Source organism: Acomys minous (genome assembly GCF_964271855.1).
Source record: "Acomys minous genome assembly, chromosome: 6".
Taxonomy (NCBI): Eukaryota; Metazoa; Chordata; class Mammalia; order Rodentia; family Muridae; genus Acomys; species Acomys minous.
In genome coordinates, this window is record NC_140487.1 from 76,350,721 (window position 1) to 76,373,113 (window position 22,393).

The window sequence follows — 22,393 nt, forward strand, 5'->3', positions numbered from 1 at the left end:
GCCCATCATGCCCCAGACCTGTCCTATTGTGTGGCTTTCTGGCCCTGTAGGTGGATCTCACGGCCTTAGAGTCCTGTCCTTCAGCACTACCTGGACATATTCTTTGGAGCACGTGTTAGCCGTGATCCCCCATCTACAAAAGCTGTGCCATCTTGAATCCACAAAAGGATACCAAAATATCTTTTGATTAGTGTGTGTGTGTGGGGGGGGGGAGTCTTCCCAGGAACCAAGGAGAGTCCCCCAACTGTTTTTATTAAGACTTTCTACCTGTCACCATCAGAGGGCGACTTTCAATAGTTTGCTGGGTCTAGACTTCCTCTTGGGGTCTAAGTCCAAATTGGTACCTTGTGCCATTTCTTTCCTCCTTTATTGAAATTCCCTGGAATCCACCATTCTTATCACAAACATCCCACAGCCAGAAGGCATAATAATGAGACAGGACATGGTTGGAAGGGGCTGACTTGAGTGTGTTTAAGGACTAACAAGAAGTCCAAGACGGGGCTGGGACTCAGCCAGCAAAATGCTTGCAAGGCAGCCATAAGACCCCAAGTGTCGTTCTCAGTACCCACGTAAAAAAGAGGACACACAACTGGTGGGTAGGGAAGGGAGGGTGGGTCTAGGAGGAGTTGGGGAAGGGGCTGAATACAATCATAATACAACCAAAATACATAGAAACGTTTCTATGAACCAATAAAAAATGAGAAGTAGCTAATTAATTAATCAAATGGGAGGGGGGGGGAACCACATGCTCCACGCGCATATAGACACACCGTACACACATACCAAGTAAAAATAAAATAATTAAATAAAAAGTTCTTGAAAGAAATAAGAAGCCCCAAGTGGCAAGGATGGTGGACACAACGGAGGACTAGAAGGAGATCAGAGTCAGAGAAGAGCAGGGAGAACCAGCCAAGTTTTATAAACAAACAGTGCTAGGGAGTAGGCTCAGCGGTTAAGAGCATTTGTTACTCTTGCAGAGGACCTGGCTTTAGCCTTAGTACCCATGTGGCGGCTCACAACCATCTGTGACTGTGATTCCCACCTCACTCTTCTGGTCTTCACAGGTGCTGCACACACACGATGCACAGATGTCCCTGAGGACAAAACACCATACAGAATGTGTGGCTTTTTTTTTTTTTTTGAAAAATAACATGCAGTTTGACCTTACTGCAAATATAGTGAGATATTAGGCAGGTTTTGAGCAAGAAAAGTTGTTCACGATTCTTTTACGTGAAAAATAATCCATAGGGGCCAGTGAGGTGGCTCGGCGGGCGAAGGTGCTGTGAGCAAGCCTGGCCATCTGACTTCAGTCCCGGAAACCCAAGAAAGCTTGAGGATGGGTAGGCATCGGCTCCAGCAAGTTGTTCTCTGACCTCCACAGGCATGCCTGCTGAGACGCGTGAGACTCCCTACACACACACACACACACACACACACGCACACATGCACGCACATACACACACACACACACATGCACGCACATACGCGCGCGCGCGCGCACACACACACACACACACGCACGCACGCATGCACACACACACACAGGCACACACGCATGCACACACACATGTTAATAAGTGAGTGATGTTTATGTGATCTATAGAAATATATTTGGTTTTTCCCCCCCTCTGTCCTTTCCCAAGGCAGGCAGAGCTGCAAATTCTGGGAAATGGTGTTTGAGGTTATAGTTCAGAGATCCTGAGCCCAAAGAAGACCATTCAGAAGTCTATCCTATAAATGATCTATGAGTTTCTTAAAGGAAACAGAGCCAAGAAACACATCCAGCACACAGCCTAATTGCTGTCTGCTGTGCACTTCCTAGCATCACTTCCCTTTCGCCGTCTCTCCCTCTGAGGAAAGTCACACCAGTGAAAGCGCCAGGGTGAGAAGGAGCTTTGCTTGGCGCGCGCGCGCGGGGTGGTGGAAAAGCACCCTGACCAGATTTGGACCACATTCGAAGACAGGATCAGCAAGACTTGACAAGAGACCATTTGGATGTGTTATGTGACGGAATGAGGGAAAATCAAGAATAACCTCAAAGCTGTCATTGTCTAAGCATGAAAGGAATGGGTTTGAAGGGGAGAAGGAATCGAGGATTATTTAAACCCCTTCAAGTCTGAAGCGCCTAGCAGATATCCAAACACCCTGGCTGCATATAACTCCCACTCATGATCTAAGCTCAAACAGGAACAGGCTGCTGTCTCTATCTGCTCCTATGTCCTTGGAAGCTACAGGAGACTCTGGCACACAGTAGGTGGTGAATAAATATTTCTTGGATGAATGAGTGAACATGCATCTGATGCTTTTGTAGTTTGGAGTCTGGACTACAGCCCTTGCCGAATAGACAAGCCAATTGGCAATGAAGACTATTTATCAATAACCAGAACGCTAAGAGAAATTGCAGACGATCCAACCACTTTTGCCAGAGAGGGGCTGACAAGAACTGGAAAAACAGGAAGGGTTTCTCTTTTCCTTCAGTCAAGTCCCGCTTCTTGACAGAAATTAACAGGAAGTCTACTGGACTAGGGAACCTGGGAAGTACAGCATCTCAGAGTGTGGGTTAAAGGGTCAGGGCGGGGCCTTGCAGCCAAGAGACTAGAGGCGAACAGCTAGCATGGAAGGGTGCCCAACAAAAGCAAAGGGCCCAGAATGGCGTCCTATTATCTGAACTTAAATTCTAGATGCAGAACAGGAGAACAAAGAGGACCAAGGAAGGGCCAGAGCCGGGACAAAGGGCTGAACCATACACTTCTAGAATGCCTGGAGGCCTCCCCGACCCAGGAGAAAAGGAAATACAACTAAAAATATAAATTATCCTCTTAAGAGAAAGCTGAGTGGAACGTGAGAAAGAAGAGTCTCTCACCTCAGGCCCCATCTCTCTGACCGTTCTAACATGGATGCTATCAAAGCTTTGCCCAGTAATAAGACTCAGTATACAGCCAGCTGTGAAAACATACGGTATGGGCATATATATGGTAATGGTTCTGTTCAATTTTGCGTTGCCCCGTGTTATCTGTTGGGGGCGTGTCTACCCCTGGAGTTATGCTGACGAGCTGGAGGAAGAGATACTATCTAAAAAGTGAGAGAACGGGGCTCTGGGTGCGGCTCAGAGAGTCAAGTTGCTAGCTTTGCACAAACACAGGGACCTAGTTCCACCCTCAGGAGCCATCTGAAATAAGTATGATGGTGTGGGTGTGTAACCCCAGCAGTGGGGAGGCAGAGACTCACAAATGGAGGTGGGGATCCCTAGAACTCCCTGGCAGACCAGCCTAGCCCAGTTGGCTAGCCCCAGGCCAGCCAGAGGCCCAAACTCTAACATACAAGGCGGATAACATCTGAGGAACAGCTGAAGTCGTCCCTTGGCCAGTGCATCACACACAAGTGAGAGGGTGGGAGACGCTTCTAGGCTTCAGCAAGTTACTTCCAGTTGCCTAGTGGCCCTTTCTGTGAGTAGAATCAATTATGTTCAGTTGTGACACAAATGTCTGCCATATCTGGGTAGAAATCTCTAAGATTAATCATTTTCTTTCTCTGTTAGACAGAGCTATCTGCACTGATCACATCTATTTGCAAAAGCATTCTATATTGCAATTGAGCTTTTGAAGCTTTCATTTAAAGGTAAAGAACTGCTGGGTTTTTGTTGGGTCCATTAAATTAGCTCAAGACAAGAGCAAGTCAGGGTGGAGGAGGCACCTTGCATGGAAAGCACAGCTCCTGTTCCTTTTGTGCCTGTCTCCTGTGTTGGAAATACGTGGAAACTGGCAATAGGCATCTCCAGTCCCAAGGGTTTGCCCACCCACTACCTGGACCTCTTCCTATGCACCTTGTACTTTTAGAGCCCATCCTTTTCCCTTTATGTTTCTTTCTTGGTCCCCAGAGCTCTGAGAGTCCAATACTAAACCACATTCTAATTTAGTATAGTACAGAAGGAAGAGAGTCTCTACTCTCGTGGAAGCACAGTTCCCCACCCGTTAACAAGATGGGCTCACAAACATATTTCATGGTCCTGATTCCCGGTTTGTTTACATTAGCCAACATCATCCTGCTCAATCTCAACTGTTCTCCATTTCTGTCACTGTGCCTCAGCTTCCAAAGGGCCATAAGGGCGCTTGCTGCTGCAAGATTCACCTCCTTGCAGAATTTATCAGCCTAGATAATCATCTCCCAGACATTTGTCTCTGAACAATACTCTCTTCAGATGTGGTGTTGTGGGGAATGGATCTCCGAAGCCTAGGTCCACTCTCTGTTCATAGACGGAGAGCAGGTTGCTAAGCAAGTCTCTTTGCTCAGTCTTCAGTTTCCAGTGGGCTAGATGGCTTCTTTCCTTCCTTTCTTCCTTCCCTCTTTCCTTTCCTAAAGAGACAGCTTTCTAGAACTTTCATTTGCTAGTTCTACAGAATTGAGTCAATGTGGTACATTAAAATTACAATGGTGGCTTTTTTCCTCAGCCAGGATATTGCAGTATTAAGCATTTAAAATGTTCTAGTCATGTGTCTTTGCCATACAGGCTCCAAATCAATTAATAAGCAAACACATGATCACGTAAGTTCAAACTCCCTTTTGTTTTTCCTTCTACATGGTGGTTTGAGACTGTGGGTGGGTTCTGAATTGGAAAGACTGAGCTCTCTTTTGTAAAAGAAAAGCAACATGCATTGTCAGTGGCTATGCGAAAAGGGAAGAGTCAGCCTAGATGGTCTTCTTGTAGGGCTCCTGAACCCTCTGCGTCCTTCCGTCCCCTCATTCTTCCATACCACTCTCACTGCTCCACCTGGAGTCCAGCAGGGGGTTCCAGCAATGGTCCCGATCCCCTGCTGGGTGGAGTCTCTCAGAGGACATCTATGTTGGGCTAATATCTGGACCCAGGGGGGCCTGCACAGACTGTTGCACCAAGCAAGGACAATGTATGCAGTAAACCTAGACCCCCCCCCCCGTTCAGATCTAGCCATGGTTGTGGGGAAAGCAGGGAGCAGAGAGTGGGCACTGCCTCTGACAGAAGCTCTGTCCCCTGATTTGATTATTTGCCCTTGCTGGGAAGGCCTGGCGGGCACACGAGGAAGGGGAAGTAGGCTGTCTGCATGAGACCTGATAGGCTGTAGTCATATGGTGGAGGAGGAGCTCCCCTTATATCAGATGTCTAGGGGAGGGGAGGTCTAGGGTGGAAGAGGGAGGAAGGATGGTAATGGGAAGATTAAAAACTTGGGGATAACACTCTAGATATAATCTGAATAAATTATAATAAAATTTAAAAAGAAAGAAAGAAAGAAAAGGGAAGAGCCAAAATTGGGAGAAAGAAATGTTTAGTTCCCAGCATCTACATTAGGCAGCCTATGAAAGCCTGTAAGTCTAGTTTCAGAGGGTCTAATACTCTTTCCTGCCCTAGGCACTTACTTACACACACACACACACACACACACACACACACACACACACACACACACAGAGAGAGAGAGAGAGAGAGAGAGAGAGAGAGAGAGAGAGAGAGAGAGAGAGACAGAAAGACAGAGACAGACAGACAGACAGACAGACAGACAGACAGAGACAGACAGACAGGCAGACAGAGACAGGCAGACAGACAGACAGACAGAGACAGACAGACAGACAGACAGAGACAGAGACAGACAGACAGACAGAGACAGGCAGACAGACAGACAGACAGACAGACGGACAGACAGAGACACAGACACAGACACAGACACAGACACAGACACAAAGAGAAACAGAGACAATTATTTTTGTTTATTAAGACAGCATTTCTCTACATAGCCCTGGCTGTCCTGGAACTCGCTATGTAGACCAAGCTGTCTTTGAACTAACAGGGATCTGCTTTCCTCTGCCTCCTCAGTGCTGGGATTAAGGCTGTGAGCTACCGCACCTAGACACACACAGTTTTTTGCTTTAAAAAAAAAAGAAGAAGAAGTTAAAAGCAAGTCTAGGACAGCGAAGGCTACACAGAGAAATCCTGTCTAAAAAAAAAGAAAAAAGAAAAAGAGAAAAAGAAAGAAATGTTAAAGTGTACAGCATCCTCCCCAGGACCCCATCATGACACCCAGATGTTTCTAGGGGGTGCACTCCAGATGAGCGTGCAAAGTTTTGAAGATAAAGGGATGAGGAGGTCTGTCTTTAGGTCTTATCATTCATAAACATTCGAGGAGTTGTAGGAAGTTATGATTGATACAGCCCCCTACGTCTCTAAAAAGACATCAGTGGCAATACACTGCCATTTATCTCATGGTCTCTGAGTCTTTGAACAAACCCTGGCTCTTCCAGGAACTCAAGTCTACTAGATCGTTTTCAATCTGTCAGTTGCTCGCTTTCTTTCTTTCTTTCTTTCTTTCTTTCTTTCTTTCTTTCTTTCTTTCTCCCTTCCTTCCTTCCTTCCTTTCTTTCCTTCCTTTTTAGTTTAGTTTAGTTTTTTGAGACAGGGTTTCTCTTGTATCCCTGGCTGTCCTGGAACTCACTTTGTAGACCAGGCTAGCCTCAAACTCAGAGATCCACCTGCCTCTGCCTGTGCTAGGATTAAAAGCGTGTGTTCCCATACCCAGTACCCGGGTTGTTCTTTAAGGCTTTGGTCATCTTCGTGAAGTTTTTACTTGAGTCAGGATCTCCTGGAGCCAAAGATCATCACAGATTTGCTGTGTAACTGAAGATGGCGTTGAGCTCCTTAGCCTTGGAGCCTCCATCTTCCAAGTGCTGAGATTGTAGGCATGGCCCTCCATAGCTGGCTGCTGTTTTGACTCTTCTGTAACTTCCCGAGCAGCAGCTGGGCCACTGCCTCCAAGACAGACTATGTCCCTCCTAATGGAGGTTGGCTTCTGTGACTATGTACTGCTTTCTCCTGCTTCTTCTCCCAGCCCTGACTTTCTTCTTTCGGGTTCTTTATATCGTCTCTTTACGATTCTCAGTAATGTCTGTGTAATTCAGAGCTCTGTCCTAAGCCTTACCCTAATTTTCTTTCCTGATTGTTTCATCTAATTCATTGTTTCAACTAGTACATACGCTTATGGCCAACTCCTAAGTATGAAATGCTATCCCAAATGTCTTAATCCAGTCGAGTTGCTATAGCAAAGTGTTGGGTGGCTTATAAACCATAGAAATTTGTCCCTTTTAGTTCTAGTATCTGAAAGTTCAAGATGAAGGGGCTGGTAGATGCTGCATCTGATGAGGACGCACTTCCTAGCTCACGGATGGATGATAGCTCAGTTGGGCCTTCATATGGCAGAAGGGTCAGCAATGTTTCCTGGAGTCGCCTGGGCATTAATCACTCCCAAAGGCTGTAACTTCCGTTACCCTTGTATTGGGGGTTAGGCATCAACATATCAATTTGGGTGTTAGGCATCAATATATGAACTGGGGAGAATGTAAACTTCTAATCTGCATCACCAAGCTTGTCTCTTCTAAGCTCTGGAGTCACTTTTTTGTTTGTTTTGGCTTTTGTTTTGGTTGTTGTTTTGTTTTGTTTTGTTTTTGTTTTTTGGCTTTTTTGGTTTTGTTTGGTTTTTTTGAGACAGGGTTTCTCTGTGTAGCTTTTGCTGTCCTGGACTTGCTTTGTAGACCAGGCTGGCCTCAAACTCACAGCAATCCACCGGCCTCTGCTTCCTGAGTGCTGGGATGAAAGGCTTGGCATGTATTCACCTTTTTAATGTTATATTGTATTGTGGTTTATTTTGATGCTAGAGAGTAAACCTGCTAACAAGCGCTCTACCACTGGACTATACCACAGCCCTCAGGCTCATCTTTTAAACCACTTACTAAAGACCATATTTGTCCCAAATAGTCAAATGACCAAAACCTTCATTTATTCCTCACACTTGCTCATTCTTTATTATTATTTAGCTTGATTAATTGCATCCCTATTTCCACATATTAGACAACAAAACTGAAGTGCCATGTGTTTCTGTCCCGTGGCAACCCAGCCCTAGTCCTATCACTTTGATGCTCCCTTCCTTTCCACGTCCACTATGTGCTGCAGGGACAAATCTACCTAGGCATTTTGTGATGGTTGTCGTTATAAGTCATGGAAATGAACTCTGACTAATTTAGGCCAAAAACTGTTATTTGAAAGACTATTGGCAAAGCTCAGAGGATTGGAAGGAAAGCTGGATCTGGGGTCTTCAGCAAACAACACAGATCCAGTCATCGTCCATCTCTGGGTCTCTTTACCAAGTTTTCAGACTCGGCAAAGAAGGGAGGTGATCCAGGGCCAGGAGCCAAGGGTAAACGCCACACGTCTGTGACAGACTGTTATTGTGGCTCAGCCCTCCCCAGCACTACCCGCCTTCTTGTCTTTACTGCTTGCTATTCTCTAGCCTTACAGTCTCGGTCTTGCTTGCTTGTTTGTTTGTTTGTTTTGTTTTTTCAAGACAGGGTTTCACTGTGTAGCCTTGGCTGTCCTGGACTTGCTTTGTGGACCAGGCTGGCCTCGAACTCACAGCAATCCGCCTGCCTCTGCCTCCTGAGTGCTGGGATTAAAGGCGTGCGGCATCTCCACCCGGCTGGTTCTTACTTTCAATGCCACCATTTTCATAGCCTGTAAAAGTTTTCTATTTTGTTCAGTGTGTGTGTGTGTGTGTGTGTGTGTGTGTTGTCTTTGCTGTTGTTGTTGTTGTTGTTGTTTTGAGGCAGGGTCTCATGTAGCTCAGGCTGGTGTTAAACCCGCTATGTAACCAGAGATGATCTTGTATTTCTGATCCTCCTGCCTCCAGTTCCCAGGTTTGTGGCTCCCAGGTGGACACCACTGTGTCTGCCTTCATGACTAATGTATCCTTTTCCTTAAGATCTGTTGATAACTCTTCAGTGCTCAGAATAATTGAACGCTTCCTAGCAGCGACTCCACTTTAGAGTCCTGCCTGCCTTTAGTCTCATCTCTTGCTATTCCCCTCCTCTTCAGGCCCAGACATTCTGCGGGTATTTCAATACCACTGAACAAGCGGTCACTTGTCTCAGTCTTACGTTTTTTCAGCTGTGCTGTTCCCTCTTTCCCCAAACCGTCCTCTTACCTTACTAACTCAGCTTAGGTGTTAGTTCTAAGTCTCTAGGAGGCTCATTTTCTCCATTTTAAAAAATTATTAATTGTTATGTATTTACTTTACATCTGGATCGCAGCATCCCCTCCCTCCTGTCCTCCCAAGTCCATCCCTCCCCCCTCCCTTTGTCCCCAGAAAAGGAGAGGCTTCCCATGGATATCACCTAGCCTTGGTGTATCAAGTAGCAGAAAGACTAGGCACATCATCGTCTATTGAGGCTGGACAAGGCAGCCAGTTAGGGGAAAGGGATCCAAAGGCAGGTAATGGAGTCAGAGACAAGCGCGACTTGCGCTTTGGGTGTTCCACATGGAGACCCAGCTGAACAACTGTTGCATCTGTGCAGATGGCCTAGGTCCGTTCCACTCATGCTTTCTGATCAGCAGTTCAGTCTCTATGAGGCCCTGCGGGCCCAGGTTAGTTGATTCTGTAGGTTTTTCTATGGTGTCCCTGATCCCTCTGGTGCCCACAACCCTTCCTTCCCCTCCTCCACAGGAATCCCTAAGCTCAACTTACTGTTTGGCTGTGGGTCTCTGCGACTGTTTCCATCAGCTGTTGGGTGGAGCCTCTCAGAACACAGTTATGCTAGGCTCTTGTCTGCAGGTATAGAAGAATGTCATCAATAACGTCAGGGGTGGGCTCCCTCCCATGGCATGGATCTCAAGCTGGGCCAGTCATTGGTTGGCCATTCCCTCAAATTTTGCTCCATCTTTACCCCTGTTTAACCTGTAGGCTGGACAAATTGAAAGCTAAAGTTTTGTGGCTGGTTGGTGTCCCAAACCCACTATTGGAAGTTTTGCCTCGGTATCAGAGGTGGCCGGTTCAGGCTCCACAGCTCCCGTTTCCTGGAGTCTTAGCTAGGGTCATGCTCATAGATTCCTGGGAGTTTCCATTGTCCTATGTTTCAAGTATGTCCCAGAGAGAGTCAATCCAGTTGTCTCTCCAGGACTCTTTCCCTCTGTCCTCCTCCTGTTCCCATCCCCACTCCCTCCTAACCTCCTTCCCTTCATCTACCTCTGATGTCTAACCTACTTTCCTCTCTCAGTGAGATTCAAGCATCACCCTTAGCCTCTTTAGTTCTGGGGTTTGTAGCCTGGTTATCCTGTACTTTATGGCTAATATCCACTTATAAGTGAGTACAGATCATATTTGTCTTACTGGGTCTGGGTTACCTCACTCAGGACGATCTTTTCTAGAGCCATCCATTTGCCTGTAAATTTCATGATGCCATTGTTTTTAATGGCTGAGTAATACTCCATTGAGTAAATGTACCACATTTTCTTTTTTCACTCTTTGGTTGAGGGACATCTAGGTTGTTTCCAGATTCTAGCTATTATGAATAAAGTTACTATGAATATAGCTGAACAAGTGTCCTCGTGGTATGGTGGAGCATCTTAATTTGGATATTAGCCCTCTGTAAGTTGGTGAAAATCTTTTCCCATTCTGTAATTCTGTAGGCTTCCATTTTGTCCCATTGACAGCATCCTTTGCCTTGCAGAAGCTTTTTGGTTTCATGAGGTCCCATGTATTAACTGTTGATCTTAGTGTCTGAGCTGTTGGTGTTCTGTTCTTGAAGCTGTTTCCTGTGCCAGTGAGTTCAAGGCTCTTCCCACTTTCTGTTCTATCAGTATTAGTGTATCTGGTTTTATATTGAGGTCTTCAATCCACTTGGACTTGAGTTTTGTGCAGGGTGATAGATATGGATCTATTTGTGTCCTTCTATTCGCAGATATCCAGTTAGACTAGCACCATTTGGTGAAGATGTTTCCTTTTTTCCATAGTTTTGGCTTCTTTGATAAAAACCAAGTGTCCATAGGTGTGTGGGTTGACTTCTGGTTCTTCTATGTGATTCCATCGATCAAACCGTCTGTTTCTATGCCAGTACCACACAGTTTTTATTATTATTGCCTTGTTGTACAGCATGAAATCAGGGATGGTGACACCTCCAAAAGTTCTTTTATTGTACAGGATTGTTTTAGCTATTCTGTTGGTTTGCTTGTTTTGTTTTTCCTTCTGAAGGTGAGTATTGTTCTTCCAAGGTCTGTAAAGAATTGTGTTGAAATTTTGATGGGAATTGCATTGAATCTATAGATTGCTTTCAGTAGGGTGGCCACTTTTTCTATGTTAAACCTATCAATCTATTAGCATGGGAGACCTTTCCATCTTCCGATATCTTCTTTAATTTCTTTCATCAAAGATTTCAAGTTCTTGTCATACATATCTTTCACTTGCTTGGTTAGACTTACACATAATATTTTATATTATTTGTGGCTATTGTGAAGGGTGTTGTTTTCTTAATTTCTTTCTCAGCCTGTTTATCATTTATATATGGGAGGACTACTGTTTTTGTTGTTGTTGTTATTTTGTTTTGTTTTAGTTAAGTTTTTATCCAACCACTTTGTTGAAGGTGTTTATCAGCTGTATGAGTTCCCTGGGAGAATTTTTTGGGTCACTTATGTATGCTATCATCTGAGAATAGTGATACTTTGACTTCTTTCTTTCCAATTTATATTTCCTTGATTTCCTTTAGTTGTCTTATTGCTCTGGCTAGGACTTCAAGTGCTTTATTGAATAGAATATGAAGAATGTACAGCCTTGTCTTGACTCTGATTTTAGTGGAATTGCTTTAAGTTTCTCTCCATTTAATTTGATATTGGCTATTGGCTTGTTACATATTGCCTTTATTGTGTTTAGGTATGTGGCTTGTATCCCTGATCGCTTGAATTTTATTAAGAAGGGGTGTTGGGTTTTGTCAAAGGCTTTTTAAGCATCTATTGAGATGATCATGTGGATTTTTTTCTTTCAGTTTGTTTATATGGTGGATTAAGTTGATGGATTTTCATATGTGGAAATATCCCTGCATTTCTGGGATGAAGCATACATGATCATGGCGGATGATGTTTTTGTGAGTATTTTATTGAGCATTTTTGCATCAATGTTCATAAGAAAGAGTAGTCTGAAATTTTTATTTTTGGTTAACTTCATATGGTTAAAGTATGAGGATGACTGTGGTCTCATAAAATGAATTTGGCAATGTTCATTTTGTTTCTATTTTGTGGAATAGTTTGGGAAGCATTGGTATTAGCTCTTCTTTGAATATCTTGTAGAATTTTGCACTAAATCCATCTGGCCCTGGGTGTTTTTGTTTGTTTGTTTGTTTTGTTTTGTTTTTTGCTTGGGAGACTTTTAATGGCTGCTTCTATTTCCTCAGAGGTTTTAAGTCTATTTAGATTGTTTATATGACCTTGATTTAACTTTGGTAAGTGGTACCTATCAAGAAAATTATCCACTTCATTTAGATTTGCCAATTTTGTAGAGTACAGGTTTTTGAAGTAAGATCTAATAATTCTTTGGATTTCCTTGGTATCTGTTGTTATATCCCCTTTTTCATTTCTTATTTTGTTAATTTGGATATTTTCTTTCTGCTTTTTAGTTAGTTTGGCTAAGGCTTTGTCTATCTTGTTCATTTTCTCAGAGAACCAACTCTTTGTTGGTTCTTTGTATTGTTCTCTTTGTTTCTAAGTTATTGATTTCAGCCCCAGAGATTTATTATTTTCTGCCATCTACTCCTCTTGGTTGTGTTTGATTTTTGTTGTTGTTGTTGTTGTTGTTGCTGTTGTTGTTGTTATTCTAGAGCTTTCAGGTGTTCTGTATGAGATCTACTAATTTCTTTTTGGCACTTAGTGCTATGAACTTTCCTCTTAGCACTGTTTTCATTGTGTCCCATATATTTGGATATCTTGTGGCTTCACCTTCACTGAACTCTAGAAAGTCTTTAGTTTCTTTCTTTATTTCTGCTTTGACTCCATGGTTATCAAGAAGAGAGTTGTTTAGTTTCCATGAGTTTGTAGGCTTTCTGTTGTTTCTGTTGTTGTTGAAATCCAGCTTTATTCCATAGTGGTCTGATAATACAAGGGATTATTTCAATTTTCTTGTATCTGTTGAGACTTGCTTTGTGACCAAATATATGGTCAGTTTTGGAGAAGGTTCTATGAGGTGCTGAGAAGAAGTTATATTCTTTTGTATTTGGGAGAAATGTTCTGTAGATATCTGTTAGGTTCATTTGAGTCATAACATTGGTTAGTTCCATTATTTCTCTGTTTACCTTCTGTCAGGATGATCTGTATGTTAGTGAGAGTGGGGTGTGGGATTCAATGTATGATTTAAGTTTTGGTAGCATTTCTTTTACAAATGTATGTGCTCTTGCATTTGGAGCATAGATATTCATAACTGAGATGGCATCTTGGTGGACTCTTCCTTTTCTTTTGATTAATTTTGGTTGTAATTCTATTTTATTAGATATTAGAATGGCTACTGTAGCTTGCTTCTTGGGTCCGTTTGCGTGGAAAATCTTTTCCAGCCATTTACTCTCTGAGGCAATGTCTATCTTTGATGTTGAAGCCTATGCCTTAGTTTTTGTTTTGTTTTGTTTTGTTTTTCAAGTCAGGGTTTCTCTATATATCACCCTAGCTGTCCTGAACTCACCTTAGACCAGGATGGCCTCAAACTCACAGAGATCGCCTGCCTGGGCCTCTCTGAGTTTTGGAATTAAAGGCATGTGCCACCACATCTCAACGGAGGTGTGTTTCTTGTATACATCAGAATGACGGATCCTGTTTTTGCATTCATTCTGTTATTTTGATAGTAGTAGTGGTTTTGTGTGTATGTGTGTGTGTGTGTGTGTGTGTGTGTGAGTGTGTGTGTGTGCGCGTGCGCGCGAGTGCTCCTGCTTTTTTATTTGCTGGTGTGAAATTATGTTTTTTCTATGTCTTCTTGGGTGTAGTTGACCTCTTTGGGTTGGCATTTTCCTTCTAGTATCTTCTGTAAGGCTGGATTTATGGAATGATGTTTAAATTTGGTTTTGTTGTGGAATAATATATTTTCTCCATCTATAGTGATTGAAAGTGTTGCTGGATATAGTAGTTTGGGCCGGCATCTGTGATCTCTTAGATAAGACATCTGCCCAGGTCTTTCTGGCTTTCAGAGTCTCGGTGGAGAAATTGGGTGTGATTCTAATAGGTCTAATAGGTCTTTCCTTTTTCCCTTGTGGCTTTTAATATTCTTTTGTGTGTGTGTGTGTGTGTGTGTTCTATACATTTAATGTTTTGATTATTATGTTGTGGGAGGATTTTCTTTTGGTCCAATCTATTTAGTGTTCTGTAAGCTTCTTGCATGCTTATAGGCATCTCTTTCTTTAGGTTAGGGAAATTTTCTTCTGTGATTTTGTTGAAAATATTTTCTGGGCCTTGGAGCTGAGAATATCCTCTTTCTTCTACTCCTATTATTCTTAGGTTTTGTCTTTTTTGTAATGTCCCAAGTGGCCTGTATGTTTTGTGTCGGAAACATTTTAGATTTAACGTTTTCTTTGACTGACATATTAGTGTCTTCAATTGTATCTTCTGTGGCTGAGATTCTCTCTTCCATCTCTTGTATTATGTTGGTGATGCTTATGTCTGTAATTTCTGTTCTCTTACCTATGTTTTTTATCTCCAGGATCCTATTAGTTTGTATTTTCTTTATTCCTTCTATTTCCATCTTCAAGTCTTGAACAATTTTATTCATTTATGCCACTTTTTGGATTGTATTTTCCTGTATTTCTTTAAGGGATTTATTCATTTTCTCTTTAAAGGCCTCTGACATCTTTAGAAGATTGAATTTAGGACTGAAGAGATGGCTCAGCAGTTAAGAACACTGTCTGCTCTTTCAGAAGTTCTGAGTTCAATTCCCAGCAACCCCATGGTGGCTCAAAATCATCGATAACCTTTAATGCCCTCTTCTGGAATGCAAGTGTACATGCAGATAGTGTGTGTGTGTGTGTGTGTGTGTGTGTGTGTGTGTGTGTGTGTATTAAAGAGTTTCTTTTTAAGCAGAACTATTATAAGGATATATTTTAAAAATAAAATTGGATTTAAGGTAATTTTCTTGTGCATCAGTTGTGTTAGGATATCCAGGGCTTGCTGTGATAGGACAGCTGTGCTCTGGTGGCCATATTGCCCTGGCTCTTCTTGATTATGTTCTTATGCTGGCCTTTAGCAATCTGGATTTTGCAGTTATTATAGATTTAGATGCTGATTTCTGAATTTATTTTTGTTGGATAAGTGGTTTTGGATATTTCCCCCCTTGGTTTCTGTTTCCTCTCTGTCTTCTGGCCGGAGTGGCCTGGGCTTCTGATGACTAGAAAATCTTCACATCCAGTAAGGTGTTTCCCCTGGGAGTTTTGTGGTCTGCATGGCCTCTGGAGTTTGGGGTACTAATCTTGCTTCTGGGGTCCCTAGTACTAGCATGGCCTGGAGAGAGAGCAGGCAGAATTGTGGGTTGGAAAATGGGGCTCAGGGGACACAGTGCAGTTTACCACTGTTGGGTATGCATTAAGGGGACTTGGTATGGTAGACAAGGGCTTGGGATGGGGCTTGCCTGGTTGTCCCTGGTGCTTGCAGGCCTCTGGGAATCCCAGCAGAGTTATGGGCTGGAAAATAGAATACAGAGGACAGGGTGCAGTGACTGATATTGTGTGTACTTTAGGGGGACTTCATAGGCTCTTCTTTAAAACACATACATTTGGGTTTTGGTTTGATTTGGTTTGGTTTTGTTTTTTGTTTTTTTCGTGTCTGTGTGTGTGTGTGTGTGTGTGTGTGTGTGTGTGTGTGTGTGTGTGCATGCGTGCCTGCCATTTGGGTGTCCACAGGGAATAGAGGAGGATATCAAATTCCCCCAAAGCTAGTTGCAAGTGGTTCTGAACCACCCAACATGGGTATTAAGACCCAAACTCAGATCAGCAAGTGCTTTTAGCAAGTGAGAGATTTCTTCAACCATATTCCAAGGCTCTTGTCAATCTGGATTAAACGTTCTTTCTCATTGCTCCCACGACATCCTGAACTTGTCTCTAATACGGGCACCAACACTTTTCTTGTGCTTCTTTCTGAATTGTTCTCATTAAGATTGATAAACACATTGAATTTATGTTTGGTTTCTGTGACCTAGGATGGTGTCTGGTTCATTATCACAAAATTTAAAACGAACTGAATTTGAGTGCCTAACATACAAAACACTGAGTGTCTGAAAATTTGTATAAAAGTCACATTTCCATTTTTGGGGAGCTAGCTTGGAGGGAAACAAGACCAGCAGGAAAGCAAAATACAGCTAGAACTACAAGATACTTAATGTGCTCCAAAAACAGTGCCTGAAGACACTGACCGGCAAGTCCATCTGAGTGGTAGCATAAAGAAAGAAGAATAAAAAATAAAAATAAAAATAAAAAATAAATAAAAAAATAAAAAATAAAAATAAAAAGATACATTTAAAAAAAGAAAGAAGAATAAGATATTTAGGAAAAGTGTCTTAAGATGGCGGAGATGGTGGTGATGAGAGAGAAGTGCTCCTGTGTGTACAGCAAACTTATTGTGTTGAGAGATGGGATGAAGATGTTGGTTAAGGAAGAGATGAAGAAATGCTGATCAGGTCAGCGGGAGGAAGATGAGTGATAGGCTAGAGAAATAAGGGCTGGTCAAACAGATTTTTGTTTTTAACATGTGTCTCTGTCCTTTGCATTCTCTCTTTAGAACAAAGTAGCTCAGCATTCTAGAGTGCTAATCCATCACAAACTCTTCATCAACTTCAGAATCCCGAAGGGAATCGCTACCTTTGACACGGAAAGTTTCCTGGTTTCCTAGTGTCCTTAAAGGTATTGTGTGATGGGTCGTTTTCCTTTGTCCCTCTTCCTGTCTTTCATAGATGTATTTCTTTTCTTTCTTTGTGATGCTCTTTCGCCATTGCCAGGATGGCCTCAACCTCCTGGACTCGGCATCTTCTCCTTCAGCCTTCTGAGTAGCTAAGACAAGCATGTACCATCAAGACAGGATGCACCGTCAATCTTTCTATCTTGAATGTAGATTTTGTGTTTGTGTGATCCTATCCCTCAAGCCCAGGCTGCACACAAACAACACAAGACATACAACTTCACAGTGATACAAAATTTTTATTTCAATGTCAATACATACTTAACACTAGACAGACAATTCTAGAAAAGCTAAACACAAGAAAGAATAAAGACCTATTAGTCTACTTCCCAAGGTACTTGTCAGTCTTACCAAAGTCTTTAATTTTCAAGTCCCTTACTGGTTACCTCCCTTCAATTCTTACTACTCAGATAAATAATCACTAACCTTGCAGGCTGGGTGCTTCTCACACCTTCCTACATGACTTTGTACATACCACGTCCTTTACAAAACCTCCTACCCAAGCCTCACTGACCCCTCCTTTCTCTAGAGGTTCCCTCAGCTTGTGTCTCACATTTTGAATTGTCTGTTATAAGCGTAATAGGAACTGGAGAGACAGCTCAGCTCTGCAGGCACCTGTACTCACGTGCATGCTCCCCTATACATAATTAAAAGTAAAATGAATCTTTTTTTTAAGAAGCTCCACCTTCTGCACACATGCGCGTGCGTGCACATACACACACACACACACACACACGCATACACATACACACACGCATACACACACACACACACACACACACGCATACACACACACACACACACACACACACACACTTTTCCCAGCTTCTTAGGTCTTAGCTGTGGTAAGGATGGCTGTAAGCTGAAAGAAAAGGTAAATTGAAAGCTGGAAGTTTCTCAGACTTCCACCTCCATTGTACACATGATTTCACGCCATTTAGAATCCTCAGGTGAGTAAAGTCTCACCATTGTCACCAGATTAGAATATCACCTTTAAATCATTCTGTTAATGATTTAACTTTACAGATGAAATTGAGACTTCTAAGAGATGAGTTATTAATATATTAGCATGCATTTTTCTTTTTGTTTCAGATTTAATAATGACTTTCTTCTTCCCTCATTGGTTAAATAAATTTAATTTCTCAAGGTCAAGGGTTGTCATGCTTTGAGCAGCTCCTACATCCATAAAACCATTTATTAAAATTTTTTTTCTTGTTTCTCACACAGGATCAAGATTAGGCCTGGGCACACAGTGTGTGCTATGAAAAGAATATTTCATTGCTTGAATCCTCATAGAACGTGAATCATTTAGAGACACTGATTTTGGGCTTCGGTGAATACTTGCTGCAAGTTGGTTCAGTTCTCAGTGAACAGCCATGGACCCAAAGAAATATGGCAAGTACGTAATCTTTGTTCAGCTTAGCTACAAACATTAATTCCTGCTATTTTGTCACTCACAGCACTCTATTCTTTTTTTTTTTTTTTTTTTTTTTTAATTTTTGGTTTCTTGAGACAGGGTTTCTCTGTGTATCCTTTTGTCCTGAACTCACTTTGTAAACCAGGCTGGCCTCGAACTCACAGCGCTCTGCCTGCTTCTGCCTCCCTGAGTGCTGGGATTAAAGGCATGTACCACAAGCCCGTCACTCACAAATGCTATGAGTCGCAGAGTGGACCTTTACTAAAGGTTTCAGTTGACTTTTTCTGACTACAGAAAAAAACAAAAAACAAAAACAAAAACAAAGACAACAAAACAGAGTTGGATCTGTATTTCGTGTAGCAACAAAAGGGGGAAAGCACCAGGCCACTCAAGATGAGTTCTGATGGATCACTGGAGAGCCCTTCGAGTCACTCAGGGCCTAAAACTGACCTTGCAGAAGAGTCTGAGACCCTGTGCTGCTCTGTAGACAAACAAAACAAAAGATTTATTTGTTTGTTTTTGGTTTTTCAAGACAGGGTTTCTTTGTTTCGCGTTAGCTGTCCTGGACTTGCTTTGTAGACCAGGCTGGCCTCGAACTCAACAGTGATCCACCTGCCTCTGCCTCCCAAGTGCTGGGATTAAAGGCGTGCGCCACCACTGCCTGGCTAAGAGGTCATTTTGAAAAGTGCTACAATAAAAAGGATGCAATAGTATTGTTATGTACTTATAGTAAGAGAATACATTAAAAAGGCACAGACTTTAAGATACGTATATAAAATGAACTTACTTGAATGTGTCCAATAGGCTTGGGACCATTTTTAAGCCCTGTGGTCGGACCTTGGAGGATTAGGGCTGCAGCTTGGTGGTAGAGCACTTGTTTAGCAAGTGCAAGTGCCTACGTTCAGTCACCAGTGTGGGAAAACAAGAGTCGAGAACATCGGGATACTTTATAATTAGGTACCACAATTCCTTCCTCCTTTCTCTCAAAGAGAGTTGGTATCTGGTGGGAGACAGAAAAGTACGTGAAATAATAGTTCACCGAACTGTTCGCCATTGATGACTAATTTTACTACCCTAGTTCTAGAAAAGGAACCTTTGAGACATGGTTAGAAAAATTATTTGACCATTAATCTAAGCAAAGCCAATAGGAATCGGAAATTTAGTTGTAAAATTCCCTAGGTATGTTTCGCATTTCATGACTGACTAATTGGCCATCACTGGCAAAGTCAGGGACATTTCAGCATGCAGGATAAACAGATACATATTCAAAATAGTAGTAGGTGGCCTTTAAGGCATTATGATAGCCTAGCTGTCTGAAAGAGTTTCCTTGGGCCTTCTATTAGAGCAATTTCTTCGAGTGATCCAAAACTACTACTTAAAAGACTAAAATCAGCTTACTGGAGTCAGCTCATCTCACAGAAGTCCATATTTGTTTAACTTTTTCATCTTAAGTTTTCTTTTCTTCAGCATACAAGCAAGATATGAGTTCTGTTTAATTCGTGATCTCTCAAGTTAAGCTCCCAAACTTGAGCTATAGGAGACTGCAGACGTGCAGAAAGATGGGACTCTTGAGTCAGCAATGAAACCGGATGTTCCACTCCTTTTTCAGGCTTGAAGATATCAAGGCACCAAATGTCTCCTCACCAAATGTGGGAAATGTTTCTATTAAATTTGATAAAACAATAGGTCTAGATGACGAGGAGGTAAGAAATACCTGTTGTATGTATTCCTATGTCGTCTTTTCTTGGGACTGCTTAAACTATGTTACAAGTTTTGTTTTATAAACTTCCTATGAAAAAGCAAAGAGGAGCAAACATTTTATATACAGAGTAAGGTTAATTTATTTTGTTTTACAAAAAAAAGAGAGAAGTTGAGGGAAGCATCAAGATGTATCAGCAACAAATCAGGACACAAAACCTAAAAACCAGTAACTTTCCTTAGGAAGTATTAAAACCTAACCTAGACATCAAGGCTATTTTTTTATGTCAAAAAAGTTGGTTTTTTCCCCCCGAGACAGGATTTGTCTTTGTAACCCTGGCTGTTCTGGAACTTATTTTGTAGACCAGGCTAGCCTTGAACTCAAGAGAGATCCACTTGCCTCTGCTTCCTGGGTGCTGGGATTAAAGGCATGCGCCACCACCACTCAGTTTATGCCACTTTTTAATTGATTTTAAAAATTAGTACATAAAGTAATGTTTTGTTTTATTTCGTAGTACTAGACACTAAACTCAGGGCCTCATGTATACCAGCCAGTCACTCTGTCACTGAGCTCTCTCCAGACCCCTTGTCTTACTTGGGTTTTATTGCTGCTGCAAAACACCATAAGCAAAAAGCAAATTGGGGAGGAAAGCGTTTATTTGCCTTACACCTTCCATAGCCCATCATTGGAGGAAGTCAGGACAGGAGCTCAAGCAGGCTTGGAACCTGGAACCCGGAACTTGGAGGCTAGAGCTGATGTGGCCTTGGGGGTAGGGGTGCAACTTACTGGCTTGCTTCCCACGGCTTGCTCAGCCAGCTGCCCAGGGATGGCACCACCCACCATGGACTGGGCTGGACCCTCCCCCTGTGATCACTAATTGAGAAAATGCCCCACAGCTGATCTCATGGAGGCATTTCCTCATCTGAGGCTCCTTCCTCTCTGATGACTCTAGCTTGGGTCAAGTTGACAGACAAAGGCAGCCAGCACACCCCTTGTTTTGGTTTTTTTAATAGAGGGTCTCACAAAGTTGCCTAGTATAACCTTGAACTCAAGATCCTTCTGTCTCCACCTCTGGAGTAGCCAAGACCAAAACCCTGTGTCACTAAGCCTGGAATAGTAAAATATAGCAGAAGGCTGTGCCAGTATAATTTATTCCTATTTATCCTCCCCTTGCCACAGTTTCTCTGTGTCTTCTTCCCTCCTCTTGCTGACCAATTTCTTCTCTCTGAAATAGTGTCCTTTTCTGTAGTCATTTCAGCTACATTCTATTACCTACTGTCCTTGTTAGTTTTAACTGTCAACTTGACACAGCCTAGGGTCACCTGAGAAGGGAGTCTCAATTGAGGACTCGCCCAGATTAGATTGGCCTGTTAGCATGTCTGTAAGAGACTACCTTGATTATTAATGGATAAAGAGACGCCCAGTCTACCATTGGTAGCACCATTCCTTAAGTAAGTAGTCTGGGCTAGAAAGCTAGCTAGCATAAGCAATTCCTTCATGGTTTTCGCTACAGCTTCCCGCCTTGACTTCCCTCACTGATAAGACTGTGATTTGGAAGTGTAAGCCAAATGAATCATTCCCTAAGTTGCTTTTGATCAGAGTGTTTTGTTACAGCAACAGAAAAAAAATATTAAAACGCCCACCATCTTGAGATCTCTTCCTCCCTTGATGGTCTCTCTTTTACTTTCATGACCCACCCAACACACACATCACACCCTTAAATCTAGTTTCTGCATATGGGGAAGAAAAGTGCATTTATCTTTCTGAGTATGGCTTGTTTTACTTAGCCTAATGGGCCCATCCATTTTTCCTGAAATTGTCATAATTTCATTGTTCTTTAAAGCTAAAGAAAACCCACTGTGTATATGAACCGAAGTATCTTTGTCCATTCATCCGTTGGATATCGGGGCTGGTTTCTGCCCCTTGATGGTTATGAGTGGCCCAGCCCCAAGCACAGATATGCATAGACCTCTGTGACCTGTTGACTTAGAAGTGGCACAGCTATCGCAGCCTTAATGTTAATTCTTTTGAGAAACTTCCACATAGAGTTCCATGGTGGCTGCCTTAGTTTTACACTCCCACCAGCATTGCGTGAGGCTTTCAAGGCCACTGCTTATAGCAAAATTCCACTGGGTATGTTTGGTTGCTTTCCCAAGATTATCATATTCAAGTGAATTTTTAAAGCCAACTTTTATTTCACCAGCGATAATTAAGTCAACATAACAAAATGAAAAACATATTCCAATGTTTAGGTTTAGTCAGCTGCTGGAGGCTAATTGGTAACAGAGTTACAGTTCCTCAGAAAAGTCCAGAAGTTAATGTTTTCCTTAGAGACTTTCCCTTTAAAGTTAATTTTTAAAACCTTTAAGGAAAAAAAAAAGCCTTCAAACCTTTCCTCCAAACAATGTTTTTCAATTTTCTAGTGTGTGTGTGTGTGTGTGTGTGTGTGTGTGTGTGTGTGTGTGTGTGTACACCTTTCATACCATATACTTTTGTTTTAAACAAATAGAAATTGGATTTC

General features: G+C 42.3%; 1 protein-coding gene across 4 annotated transcripts in view; it reads left to right on the top strand.

The window, feature by feature from the left end:
* TSGA13 (testis specific 13) overlaps window positions 1-22,393 on the top strand; it is an 85,899-nt gene that overhangs the window by 48,827 nt on the left and 14,679 nt on the right. Inside the window, exons 2-6 of one of the 4 annotated variants that reach the window (XM_084786395.1) lie at window positions 3,539-3,618; window positions 11,827-11,925; window positions 16,580-16,701; window positions 17,984-18,155; window positions 19,783-19,876. In XM_084786395.1, coding sequence (XP_084642521.1) covers window positions 18,133-18,155; window positions 19,783-19,876 — 117 coding nt within the window. In that variant the 5' untranslated portion in view covers window positions 3,539-3,618; window positions 11,827-11,925; window positions 16,580-16,701; window positions 17,984-18,132. The remainder of the gene's footprint in view (window positions 1-3,538; window positions 3,619-11,826; window positions 11,926-16,579; window positions 16,702-17,983; window positions 18,156-19,782; window positions 19,877-22,393) is intronic. The other 3 variants (XM_084786396.1, XM_084786398.1, XM_084786397.1) reach the window with 3 other exon arrangements.